This window comes from Microcaecilia unicolor, chromosome 4, assembly GCF_901765095.1.
Source record: "Microcaecilia unicolor chromosome 4, aMicUni1.1, whole genome shotgun sequence".
In the NCBI taxonomy this organism is placed as follows: domain Eukaryota; kingdom Metazoa; phylum Chordata; class Amphibia; order Gymnophiona; family Siphonopidae; genus Microcaecilia; species Microcaecilia unicolor.
Window position 1 is genome coordinate 275870637 of NC_044034.1, and position 13691 is coordinate 275884327.

Sequence of the window (13691 nt, forward strand, 5' to 3'; positions counted from 1 at the left end):
TGCTGTGGTGGCTGGTAGTTGCATTTGGGTCTAGCTCTGATGGTCTGATGAAGAATCTAAACACAGTAATCATTTATTGAGTTATGCATTTTTCACAAATATAGTATTACTGATAATATGTTATAAACTTAATGGGCATTGTGACTCCATACAAGGATAAATCAAGGTCAGGTATACAAATAAAGTAGCACATATCCTCACCTCTTTATTCCCTTACCCTTAATTGTTCTGTCTGTCTGCTTGTCTTATCTAGATTGTAAGCTCTTTGAGCAGGGACTGTCTTTTTCATGTATGGTGTACAGCACTGCGTGTGCCTTGTAGCGCTATAGAAATGATAAGTAGTAATAGTAGTAGTATTTATGTTTAAGTGATATTTGATTTTTTGGAAAAACAAGCAAACATACTGGCCACAACTAGCAAAATTTGCATGGGAGATCCTGTACATTCTGCTACCAGCACATCTTCTAAGAAGACAACTTCTATTCCAGGAAGGACTTTGGAAGACAGGAGAGCTAGATTGAATCCTGAGATTGTTGATGATTTCTTATTTATCCACAGATTAAAAAAACATAACAGTGCTTTATAGGGCATATTTTTCCCCTCTAGGGCATATAGAACGGGTTGTATTTTATACCCCTGGACATTTTAACAGTGTGAATTAGGATTCCTTGGTGTAGTAAAAATCACCTATTGTTGGGGTTGGAAGGGTAGAGGGTGGTGGTCAGAAGGAGGGTTATTATAGCTGCTCATTGTTATTTTTTCATTGAGAGAGTGGTGGATACATGGAATGCCCTCCCGCGGGAGGTGGTGGAGATGAAAACGGTAATGGAATTCAAACATGCGTGGGATAAACATAAAGGAATCCTGTTCAGAAGGAATGGATCCTCAGAAGCTTAGCCGAGATTGGGTGGCAGAGCTGGTGGTGGGAGGCGGGGCTGGTGGTTGGGAGGCGGGGCTAATATTGGGCAGATTTCTACGGTCTGTGCCCTGAAAATGGCAGATACAAATCAAGGTAAGGTATACACAAAAAGTAGCACATATGAGTTTATCTTGTTGGGCAGACTGGATGGACTGTGCAGGTCTTTTTCTACCATCATCTACTATGTTACCACGTTACTATGTATTATTGTTCTCTATTTGTAATTTAGACACAATAGTTGCACAGCATATTGTTCCTTTTTATATTGTAATAAAAAGATTTAAATATAAAATCATAAGTGTTCGAGGCTTCTGCAGATGAGGACAGAGCCCACGGGGATGGGGTGGGGACGGGGACAGAACCTGTGGGGATGGGGCGGGGATGGAGACAGGGCCTACAGGGACGGGGCAGCGATGGAGACAGAACCTGTGGGGATGGGGTGGGGACGGAGACAGAACCCACGGGGCAGGGACGGAGACAACTTTGTCCCCATGTCATTCAATTTGGAAGTCCATGGACTTTTTCCCTACTGCTTGATTTGTCTAGCTGTGTAGTGACTGAATATTGCTGCTATATGTTACTGCTTGCTCTCCACCCTACCTCTGCTCAGATTCTTTCTATATGATAGTGCCTAAGAATGTTTCACTGGCAGTATCCCTCGGATTCTATATAGGTTGTCAAAAGTTGGGTGTAGAAATTTGGGTGCCCAGTGTAAATGCGCACACAAATTAATTAGTTAATGGGGTGCAAACCATCAATGATTAGTGTGAATTTTTCCCGCATCTAACCTTGGGTACCATTTACCAAATCTGGCCCTATCTGTGTATTGCTCTTAAAAATGGCAGCTGGAGGAATTATATTTACCAGCTGCCTGTAAATGTATAACTCCTTGTGAATATTAACCCCATAATATTTACCTAGGGCCAGATTCTATATAAGGCGCGGTGAGCAGTGTGCATTAAATTGTGCACATGGCCAATTTATGTGCACTGCTCAATTGAGTAACAAGCCAATTAGTCATGATAATTGACCAATGACAACCAATTATCATCACTCATTGTCAATAATTGTAATTTACGCATGCTTCTTTTTAGGCATATTCTAAAAAGAGGCATGCGTGAATTCCAATGCACAAAGTTGAAAAGGGGGTGCAGCTAAGGGAGGAGTGTAGGCATTTCAGGGACATCAATCAAATTTATGCACATTGTTATAGAATTTGGGGGAATGCGTGCATATTTAGGCACGAGCATTTACTCCAGGTTTTCAGTGGTATAAATGACCACGCCAAATGTACGTGCATTCCCCCAGCCTATGCACTATTCTATAACCCACATCTTAATGGTTTATAGAATAGCTCTACTCTACACACATTATTCCAATGCGCCCACATTTTAGAAGCCATATACTGAATATGACCCCTAATGTGAAGGCTTATTCAGACGGTCCTTTTTGGACAATTAACTAGATATTTTTGTCCTTTTGGATCAGTGACAGGTATTCAAGTGATGGGCCCTCAAGCAAATTGGGCCACAACAGAACATATCAGGTGCTTGTATATTTCAGCTGTTGGCATGTCTTTGCTGTCGCTGCTGTGTTAGTATGGAATCAGTTCACAGTTAATTGTATATCCATGTGGAACGAAAATATTATTATCACCAGCATGGTTATTGCCTTCTGGAAATATGCCTAATGAATGGATGAGATACATTTGCATGATGCAAATTTATCTCAAGTATTCATTTGTGAAGAACCTGAAAGCCTGACTTTCAGAAGGGTCAGCAAGAGAAGTCTGGGAATCATTGTTTATCACAATTACATTCTATCTAGCACAAGACACAAACAGGTCTGGCTTTCCGAGTAACTAACAAATGCAAATGAACTTGTCTCTTAAACTAAATATATCTAATGACAGTTCATGGTGATTCATATCAATTCCAGATCTGTTTGTGGACCAGTGTTGCACATATCTATTTTAACTTAATTAAAATTAATTCAGCTATGCTACAATTCCTGTTTTTTTTATTTTTTTATTTTACCCCCAAAATGCTACAAATATTTAAAGGTTGTGAAGATGATTTATAGAATTTCCTAAAAGTAAACATGCAGAAACTGATAAATGCCAGTATTAAAGGAAGTGGTTAGAGAGTTCTGTCCTTGCTGTAAATTTCTTTTTTGGTAACAAGTGGTGACTACGGTGCATTTTTAAGGTACACCTTCCCCACTGACAGCTCTGAGCATGCTGGAGCAGTGGCACCCTGTCTTACTTTAACCAAACTACTGCTGATAAGAGACAGGATGCAGAAAGCCTCTTCCAGTGCAGATCAGTAAGCTGGGAGCATGCTACAGCGTGGAGAACTGCCAAGCCACAGCTCCTCAGATTCCTCCGCTTTAACAAACATGACATTTTTTGTCTTCGCATTCCATCTGTTTGTACTCTGCAGCCAAAGTGAACCAAATTCCGATTTACATGATACGGTGTCAATATTCCCAGAAGGCAATAACCATGCTGGTGATAATAATATTTTCTTCCCATACACTAAAAGGACCAGGTTGAACACAGACATTTCTAAGGTAAAAACAAGATTATAGGGCTCATGTTCAAAAGAGTTTATCCCATTCTATGCCTTTGGCAAAATTCTTTTGAAAATAGGTCCCTACGTGTGTAAATGGTTTGCATTCTTGTGCTCACTATTAGAGCTTTCTTATCTGTGACATTTACCTCTCTCAGAACTTCTGCCCTAGAGTCTTGAAGATTGAGAAGACAGAAATTGCTTTAAATCTCATTACCCCTAGCATATTGGGGTGTTTCCTGCCCCTGGTACAGTAGCGCACAGAAGGCATGTCTGGAGCTAAAACATTCTTTGCTATAGAATTAGACTTTAAGTGTAAAGGGTTAGATTCCATATATCACACCTAAAAAATTGACGCTGAAAAAATACACCTAAGCATATTCTATAAACCACACCTAAATTTAGGCTTGGTTTATAGAATATGCCTAAATCTAGAATCAGTTTATAGAATACGCCCAACACCCATTTTCTGCAACTGTATTTAGTTGTGGCCATTTATGCTAATGAAAACCTAGTGTAAAGGATGACGCCTAAATTATGCATGAAACGGGCATATTCTATAACAGTGTGTGTAAATTATAGCAATGTCCATGATCCGCCCATGTCCTTCCCATGGCCACGCCCCCTTTCAGTTCTGCATCTTAGAATTTATGCGCATCACTTTATAGAATGTTCTTAGACAGTTGTGCATGTAAATTCCATGATCCGCCCATGTCCTTCTCATGGCCATGCCCCCTTTCAGTTCTGCATCTTAGAATTTATGCGCATAACTTTATAGAATGTTCTTAGACAGTTGTGTGTGTAAATTCTAATTAAAGTTAATTAGTGTCAATAAATACTTGTTAAATTCAGTTATCGGCACCGATTGGCTTGTTAAGCTAATTAAGTTGCACTCACAAATCCAGACTATGACCAGATTTGCATGTGCAATTCAAGTTACATTGTATAGAATCTGAGGGAAAATGTTTAAATTTTGGACATTTTCCGTGCCACACAAAAGTGTATCACCTTCTTCCCAATTCTCTCAAGTGGAAAATATGCTTTCTCCGGGAGAGACTAGACAGTAGTTGCTAAAGCAAAGGAAAACTATAGGATACAAACTAATAGTATGATTAACGTTGCCTCCATTAGCTTGTGCAGTCAAGGTTGACCATACCCATAGTTTTAGTGCCTAGGCACCTAATGAAAGAAAAACATGATATAACAGAGTTTAATTTAGCAATATTTTACCACAAAGAAAAACAACTCAAAGTATATAATACAAATATTTTTATAGCAAATATTTAGAATTTCATAGCAACTGTGCAGACTGTTTTTAATAAAAATTCACATAAAACCCCCCAGAAAATACTGCATTCCCCACTTTACAACCATATAAGAATGCCAATCATAATATCAAATACAACAAAAGCACTTCAAAGTCAACCACTGTCTTTCAAAGAACAAATTTTACTAATTGGGCACTAACCTGAGTGCATCAGAAAATCTACCTGCAGCAAATTGCAGGAAGACGCTTAGTAAAGTCGAAATGACCAGAACCATTTCTCTCCTCTGCACAACCAACTTTCCGCACCAGGGAACCCCTCAATGTGGATTTGTTTTAGTTAGGCTTGGAATGTCAGCAATGGTCTTTTTCCCCCCTCTTCTTAGGGCAGGCGAGAGGGGGGGGGGGGGAGAGATCTGTCAGGACTTCAGTCCATTCGTCTTGCAGCTTTGCCTGCAAACTGTGGAATTGGTCTTTCAGACTGAGTGTTTTAGCAGGCTTCTTCTCTCTGGTTTGCCTTTGTTTCCTTCCCTCCCCTCCTTTCCTGCCTGCTGGCAGCTGCAGCCTGAACTGGGCTGGAATTCTTCACTGAGGTTGGCCATGCAGTCACTCATAATGTTGGGGGGGGGGGGGGGGGAGGAGGAGGTCTGCGGCTTGGGGCTGACTTTGGGAGAGGGGATATGTTGCATCAGAAGCTGTAGGAAGTTTGATAGCTCACACTACAATTTATGCTTAAAACATATCAGGGCCAAAAAGTTTGTCTTGTTGAAGAGAACAACCCCCCCCCCACCCCCCCACCATCATCTTCAGGATCCTCAGTCACTTATTTCAAAGTAAAATACCTTTCTATTCTGGTTTACCTGAATTTTTACAGGTACATAAAACAGAGGCTCGAGAAGTGAAAAGCAGAAACTACAAGCATCCCATTTTAACCTGGAAGATAAATTTACATTCAGGTATTGATTTGTAGATGAATGTTATGGAGAGAGTGGTAAAATGAATCACAACGACAGCATCTGCAAGTGCTTCCTGAAATGCATTTGAAATAATTTAAGAAAAGTTCATGTGAATAAAATTATTTACTTAGAAGAGAATATGAGCATTTGGTAAGTTTTGAACTGAAGTTTAGTTATAAAAAAACCACAAAGCAATTAATGAAAGCCATATTTTATTCTTGATACATTAATTACTGATTTTCATCCATTTTAAAGGTTGTTGATTACAGGAAAACAAATATACAACACTGCTATGAATCCTAGCCAATCCTCAGACGTAACTATGTCTCTGTGAAAAGGAGTAGCAGTATATCAATTTAATACCCCAATTATCTCAGTTTTAAGCTTCCATTACTTAGGAATTATCTGGGACTCCTCCGTCTCCTTTCTGCCCTAAATTTTGCATCTGTCTGAAGTCACTTTATTGATTTGCGTTGCATTCTTCTCAATCATCTCAAACTTGCGATTTATTCTGTGGGGTTCCTCAAGGCTCCTTGTTGTCTTCTCTACTATTTAACTTATTTTTCAGTCCGCTAACTCAGTTTGTTCAGGAATTGGGGGTGTATTCTCATTTCTAAGACAAGTCCAAAAGTTTGTCTTGAAGGGTCCAATTAACCTTGGGATGGGCTACTTACTGGAGGCTGTGGGCTCAGGTCACCTGGAAAGGTTCAAGGTGAATTGTGCTTGCAGTAGGAGATTGGCTTAATTCCAGGAAGGGTTGGGGGATTGGCCACTCCAAATCTCACAGAATTTTTCCTGCTAAATTCCATGGACCTTATTGGGCAGGTGACTGTGAGGGATGGTTGGTTGCAGAGTATTCAATGTAGGCCCTCTGAGGAATAGGGCTTTTCCTGCTCCTCGGAGGTGGCTTAAGATGGCGTTGGGAGACACACCGGAGGCAGCAGTTGAGGATTTGTCCAATTAGGTCTCCCTTTGGGCCAGTAACTCCCTTGATGAGGCTGGAAGCCCTGTGGGTGCTTCGAATTCATTAGTGCCTCCATCATTACCAGTTTGTACATCCAGAGCGTCTGCACGGCGATAGCTGTCGGGGCTGCTATGGCATCAGACTCCAAGTGTGGTAGGAGGAATGTCTCCTCAACTGTCAAAAAGCCCAAGACTGGTTCTATCTGGCAGGGCTTGCTGTCGGAGGGTTGCAGCCTAGGCAGGGTGGATGCTCCCGCTGGGCCTCCTCCATCGAGGCTGGCCAGTGGTTCTTCCAGTCTGACCATGGTGCCTTGTGTGGCAGCAAGGCTTGTGTAGCCCTTGGTCCCCTCTCCTGAGTTGGCTGCTCCTGTGTCCCTGGCTGTTGCTGCCCTTCCCAACAGTGAGGGTAGGCTGAGGCATCCAGGGGTTCAGAGGTTTGAATCTAGCTGAGGTTAGGACTCAGGCTCCTGCGTCTCAGCCCCCTTTTATGTCTGCTGAAACTAATGGGTGTGTGGGATCTCCCAGCTTGTTGGTGGGCTAGCCCCAGGTTCCACTGCAGGGTCCTCAGAGCATGGGCTAGTGGCAAAGGTACTATTGACCTCCTTGGGCTGACTTATATCCCATGGTCCCATTTTGGACTTTAGGCAGGGTTTAATGAGCACTAGCCTTTGTGATAGCAGCAGCCTGGGCCTATGGGTGTGGGTGGGGCATTCACTTTGGCAGGGGCTCGGGCTTGGCCGGGTGAACCTGGGACTGTTTCTGCTAGTGTCTCTCTTATTGCTTCACAGGTGCCTCTGGCTGATGATCAAAGATGAGTGGTCCCCAGTGTTGAACCTTCTATGAGTGGATTAGCAGCTCTTTGGGTCCAACAGCCTGAAGCTGCCCTTTCAAATTGCTTGCTGGAGTGTGGTCTTGCTAGACCTGAAGGGGTCATCGCATCATCATCAAAGGACTCTCCTTAGGGATCTGATGGCTTTGCAACTGGTAAATCTTGACCTGGTAAAAAACCTGCAAAATCTTCTAAGCATGATCGTGGCACTAAGAAGGGAAGAGGAGGGAAGGGAAAAAGAAATAGGATTTCTTCTTCCTCCTCTTCTGGGTCTAGTTCTTCTTCTTCGTCATCCTCTTCTACCTTCTCTTCCTCTTTGGGTGTAGTCCTGCCATCATCTGAGACTGCACAGGGGGAGGGTGAACAGGCTAGGGAGCCACCTGCTCTAGTGCCATTGCTGGAATTGTGGGAGCAGGTCCCTCATTCCCTACATAGGAAAATAAGGAAGAGGGTGTGTATAGATATTTTTTAATTTGATGGAGGGAAGGATTTGTAGGTAGAAAAAGAAGCAGTTAAAGATGCAGGGTGATGTCAGGAAAAGGAAGAGGGTGGCCAGGAATATTGTTAAATGGATGCATTCTTTTCTGTGTTTGGCAAGTGTGTGAGGGCATAGGGACCAAGGTCAGTATAGCCTTTTGTTGTCTTATATCGACACTGCGCTTGATGCTTTCCAGCGGCATGGCAGATGGTCGTGGTTGAACTTCAACAAAGACTTCTGCAACAAGATGAAAGAAAATCTTCACGTATCATTGGGACATAGGACATGAACCTGTGGCTCACGCAAATGGTCAGTTAGTTCTGATGGGTGTGACCAGTGTGAACAAGGCAGGGCCATCCACCATCGGGGCCAACCATTCTGTCCTCTGGGACAGGACAAGGTACCTATGGGTCTGGAGCTGTCTCCGATTTCTGTTGGAGATTCAACAGAGTGTCCTGTCCATTCCCAGATTGGAAGTTTGACCATTCCTGTTCCCAATGTGGTCAGGGATATTTGGCCAACAAATGCCCTAAGAATGGAGTTGGCAGGAAAGCAATAAACCCTTTTATAGAGCTGATACGGGTCGATGCTATGAGGCCTTGGTTACAGCGTTACACTGATAGGCAGGCAGCAGAGATGATGGAGAGAGGTTTCACCGAACGGTTCCTTATACCATTTTAGGGTTCGTTGATGAATAATATTGTTCACAATTCATCATCGACTAAGCAGTTGAGAGTTTGTGTTAAAAAAATTGGAGGAGGCGCTCCGCTTAGGCAGGATTGCTGGTCCTTTTGGCTACAGGCCTTTTCCGGAATTGATACTTTCTCCTTTGGCAGTGATCCTTAAGAAGGAGCCGGGGAAATTCAGATTGATTCATAACCTCTCACATCCAGTTGGTCTACCCAAAAGAGATGTGTACGGTCCAGTATGCTTCCTTCAATTATGTTCTTGGTTTGGTCCATAGGTGTGAAAATGGAGCTAGGCTGGTGAAAGCTGATGTTAAATTCACCTTTCGGTAATATCTATATTGCTTCATTTGTAGCACATATCTAGGTGGTTAACAATGCAAAAACAAAATAGAAAGAATTAAGAAAGGAACTCCATTTTAAAATAGAAAAACTATAAACATACCTGATACATATACACCTTAAAAATGAAACAAAATCCAATATATAAATGTTTTTCAATGTTTCTTCCTCTTCCTAGAAGAAATATAGGGAGGGAAAAAAGGGATCAATCATTCTTCCTAGCCCAAATCAAAAAGCTTGCTTAAAAAATGTTTTTAATGACAAGCAAAATTGGCAGTGCGACATCATAGATCATAGTGACAAAGGAAGAGCATTCCAATGAGCAGGCACCAGAAAAAAGAAAGCCAATTTCCTGGTAGATTCCCAATTCGCTTGGGCTGAACTTGAACACCAGCCTACAATCATTGATGCAAATCAAAAATCTAGTAGGAACAAATGGAATCGCCAATGCTGCTAAACAATCTGGTTCATTTGTATGGAGAGCTTTCTGTGTCAGTGTTAATATTTTAAATTTAATTCTGAATTCAATTGGTAGCCAGTGTAGTTGGATTAGTAAAGGCCTGACATGATCATAGCGTTTGTCTTTACATAAAACATTGTGGCAGTATTTTGAAGTGTTAGGAAGCATTTTAAATTGGCTTTTGAGATGCCTGCATAGATAACATTATAATAATCATATCTACAATTGATGAAAGCATAGAACAATGAGTAACACCTATCAAGATAATTCCTAGTAGATCTAAATCGCCTAAGTATGAAAAATCCTAACTTTAATACAGCTGGTATTTGATGGCTGTACTGGTGATTTTCTATGCCTTCTGTTTGGACTGGTTGTCCTCGATCTTGTTCACCACTGGTGCTACTTGCCTTTCTTCCATTTCCCAAAATGGTATGGAGTCTGCTGCATTGTATGGGAAGAAGACCTGAATATATATATCCTAGAGGACAGGTGAGACAGGGGAGATATGATACAGACATTTAAATATTTGAAATGCATTAATGAACAATGGGCCCTGTTTACTAAGGTGCGTTTGCGTTTTTAACGTACCTACACTTTGCGCACGTGCTTACCATGTAGGCGCCTGTAGGGATATTGTAGGCACGTACATGATGAATGCACGAATATGGTTAATGCATGTTAAAAACGTTAATGCGCCTATAATGCTGCTTAGTAAACAGGGCCCTATGTGTTGAAATTCAGCACTTAAGCAGCTAAGGAAACTGTATAAATAGGACCGCATAAAAAGCAGTCCTTTCTTTATGTGGTTCTTCACAGCTGGTTAAGTGCTGAATAACGCACTTAACCGGTTAGGTTTTATCTAGTCACATATGCCCAGATATAGGCTTCCTGAGCCATTACGTCTAGCTCCATCCCTGGCTGCCTTCAAATCCGGGCTAAAGGCCTAACTGTTTGATGCTGCTTTCGACTCCTGACTTGTCACTTTTATCTTATCCTTGTGTCCTTCTGTCTGTTCTTCCCTTATCCTTATTGATCCTGTCTGTTTGTCCTGATTTAGATTGTAAGCTCTTTTGAGCAGGGACTGTCTTTCTTCATGTTCAATTGTAAAGCGCTGCGTACGACTGGTAGCGCTATAGAAGTGATTTATAGTAGTAGTAGTAGTATTTTATTTTATTTGTTATCCCATCTTTCACAACATATCTAACAAAATGGTTTAGAATTCTGGTCCAACAAAGTTAAAATACAACTCAATAAAATGAAATCATAACTAAAATGAAAAGAAAAGAGGGTAAAATTTCCAAAAGAAGAGGAGATATATTAAGTCCCAGGCAAAAAAAAACAAAACAGTAGAGGAGAATAGAACCTCTCACATATGGTGTCCAAAAATGCTTTATTTCAATAGTCTTCAAGAACAACAAAGGAGACCCGACATGACTCGTGTTTCGGCCCTACTGGCATGCATCAGGGGTCTGGAGAGATTTCATATCATACATATTTCCAGAAAAGTCATCAAAGAAAATCTCCTCTCTAAGAGCTAACACAAGTGGAAATTTTCTTTGATGACTTTTCTGTACTTTCTGCTAAATACTGAGGATGACAAGAATGAAAAACGTTATGAGCTAAAATCAATAGTTCAAATTGCATGCAAAATTTACTGTGTGCTTCTTTTAGGAGAGAAGAGATCCTTTCGAAGTGCTTGGTTCCCATAACAATCCTGATAGCTAGAAATTGTATGGATTGAAGTCTTTAAATCATATAATGTGGTAGGCCATTAAAAACAGAATTGGCTCTGCAATGCTAAAGTCCCATTAAAGGAACCCAAGAACTCCATCCACTTCCTAAGATCCATCTAGATACATGTGGACAAACAAAAAAAATGATGAGGTTTCCCGACAACAGCAGTCACCAGGGCCAGTCGCTGAGAAAATGCTTGGCCCATCGGAATGACCCTACATGCAAAATTTAAGCTACCCAGAAGTGATTGAACAGTAGGAAGGGGGGTCTTCCAAATCCGAAGACCAGATGCGATGAGTACTCCCCAACTGCTCAACCTTGTCCCCAAGAATCTGGTTACCATCTGCACTGAATCAATTTCTATACTCAGGAAGGTAACTGTGAATGATAAACAATAAACAAAGAACAATTTATTAATAAAACATCTTATAATTGGAAACCCATATGAAATATTTTACTTATAAACTGTTCTTGGCCATGCAGGTGATTTTCTTCATCTTCTGTTTGGACTGGTTGTCCTTGATCTTGTTCTCCACTCATACTATTTTTTTCTTAACTGCTTTAAGGGGCCATTTACTAAGCTGCACTAAAAGGTGGCCTGCACTATGACTAGCACATGGATTTTCCTGTGTGCTGAGGCTACCTTTAGCGTAGCGTAAAATGGAAGATTTTTCATTTCACCAATTAATGCCCATGTGCTAATTTACTAATTAGTGTGTGAGCCCCTACCATCACCTAGCTGTATTGAGCAGGGACTGTCTCTGTGTCAGGTGTTCAGCACTGCATGCGTCTGGTAGCGCTATACAAATGCTAATGCTAATAATAATAAATAAATAATAATAATAATAATGCGCTAACCATGTGCTAATCAGTAGGTTCATAGCAATGTAGCTATGCTAACCAATTACAGCTGGACACATCTACTCTCCGCCCCAAACATGCCCCAGTGCTAAGAAATAAAAAGCATTTTTTTTAGCACTTGGGAAGCATGCACAGATGCCAAAACTACTGCGGGATGCTTGAGTGTGCCCCATGGCAGTGCAGTTTTCCACACGGTAAGCATGTGTTAGTGCCTACTGCCGCATAGAAAAAGGACCTCTACATCTTTTTATATCCTTTTAGTGAGATACAGTTCATACAACTAATTACAATACTCAAAGTGAGGCCTCACCAATGACATGTACAGAGAATAATCACCTCATTTTTTTCTGCTGGTTATGCCTCTTTCTATTCATTCTAGCATCCTTCTGGTTTTGGCCACCACCTCGTCACGCCATTTTGTCACCTTGAAATGTTCAGATACTCTCACCCTGAGGTCTCTTTCCTGATCCATGCACATCATCAGCTTCTCACCCCCTATTGCATGACACTTCCTATGATTTCTGCACCCCGAGTGAATCTCTGCACTTTTTCACATTAAATCTTAACTGCCAAATATTATACCATTATTTTTGTAATTCACTTCTCATGTTCACTCCCTCCAGGAAGTCCACTCTGTTGCAAGTCATCATGTTATCTGTCAAAGGCAAACTTTTCATTCTAACTCTTTGGCTTTATTACTCACAAAGATGTGCCTGTATCCGAGTCCAAAGAATCACTTTTATTTGAGTGTTGGAGCTATTTACTCACAATCCAAGAAACAGAGGAAGATCACCATTAAAGGTTCTCAAATCTTCAGAGCAAATGTCAGTAAAAATTATGCTGTCGGTGGTGTATACAAACCTGTCTTGTATTCAGTTCCCTTCTTGGCCATCTCTGCTCTTTGTTTGCTTCAGAATATGTCCAGCCAGTAGGATCCTTTGCTTAACTACAATATCTTGGAGCCTCCATTAGTCACATCTTAGGATATTTTCATTGATAATATGGTCATGATAGATGACATCAATAATTCTTCACAGGCACCATTGATGGAATATATTCAGATTTTGTGCTATCTTTGTTGTAATTTTCCATGTTCCATAGGCATGATAGCAGTCGGCAGAACAATACATTTATAGAGCTTAATTTTCATCATAGTATTGATTGTTGTTGTTCCCCATATTCAGTGCATCTTTTGAAGTACTGATACCATTTTATCAAACCTATGACTGACAGCCCTCTTGATACTACTATCATTGTACATAAGGCTGCCAAGATATATATAGATGTCCACATCTTTGACAGGTTGCTGATTAATGATTATTTGTGTACAGGCTTGACCACCAGCTTGTATGATTTTGATCTTTTCATCACTGATTCTCAGTCCAGTCTTTCCAGCAGGCTTCTCCAAGCTGGTGGTCAGTTCCTGTAGACCTCTTGTTTCTCCCAGCAGTGCTATATCATTAGCAGAGCTCAAATCAGTGAGCCTGGTCTGATCATTCTACTGAATGCCAACATTTGGCCTGTTCAGATTGCTCCGTATGACAAGTGGTAAGAGTGCACAGTCATGTTGCACACCAGTAATGATATTGAAGAAGTGTGTAGTGCCAGCATCTTTACACAGCAACTATA

The 13691-nt window shown here is 41.1% G+C and overlaps 1 protein-coding gene across 2 annotated transcripts in view; it reads right to left on the reverse strand.

Annotated features, from left to right (window-relative positions):
- The window catches only part of EGFL6 (EGF like domain multiple 6), a 76536-nt gene extending 71291 nt beyond the window's left edge, over nt 1–5245 (reverse strand). For both annotated transcript variants that reach the window (XM_030199587.1, XM_030199586.1), the window contains exon 1: nt 4958–5245. In XM_030199587.1, the coding sequence (XP_030055447.1) occupies nt 4958–5031 (74 nt within the window). In that variant the 5' untranslated portion in view covers nt 5032–5245. The remainder of the gene's footprint in view (nt 1–4957) is intronic.
- Nucleotides 5246–13691: the final 8446 nt, after the last annotated feature.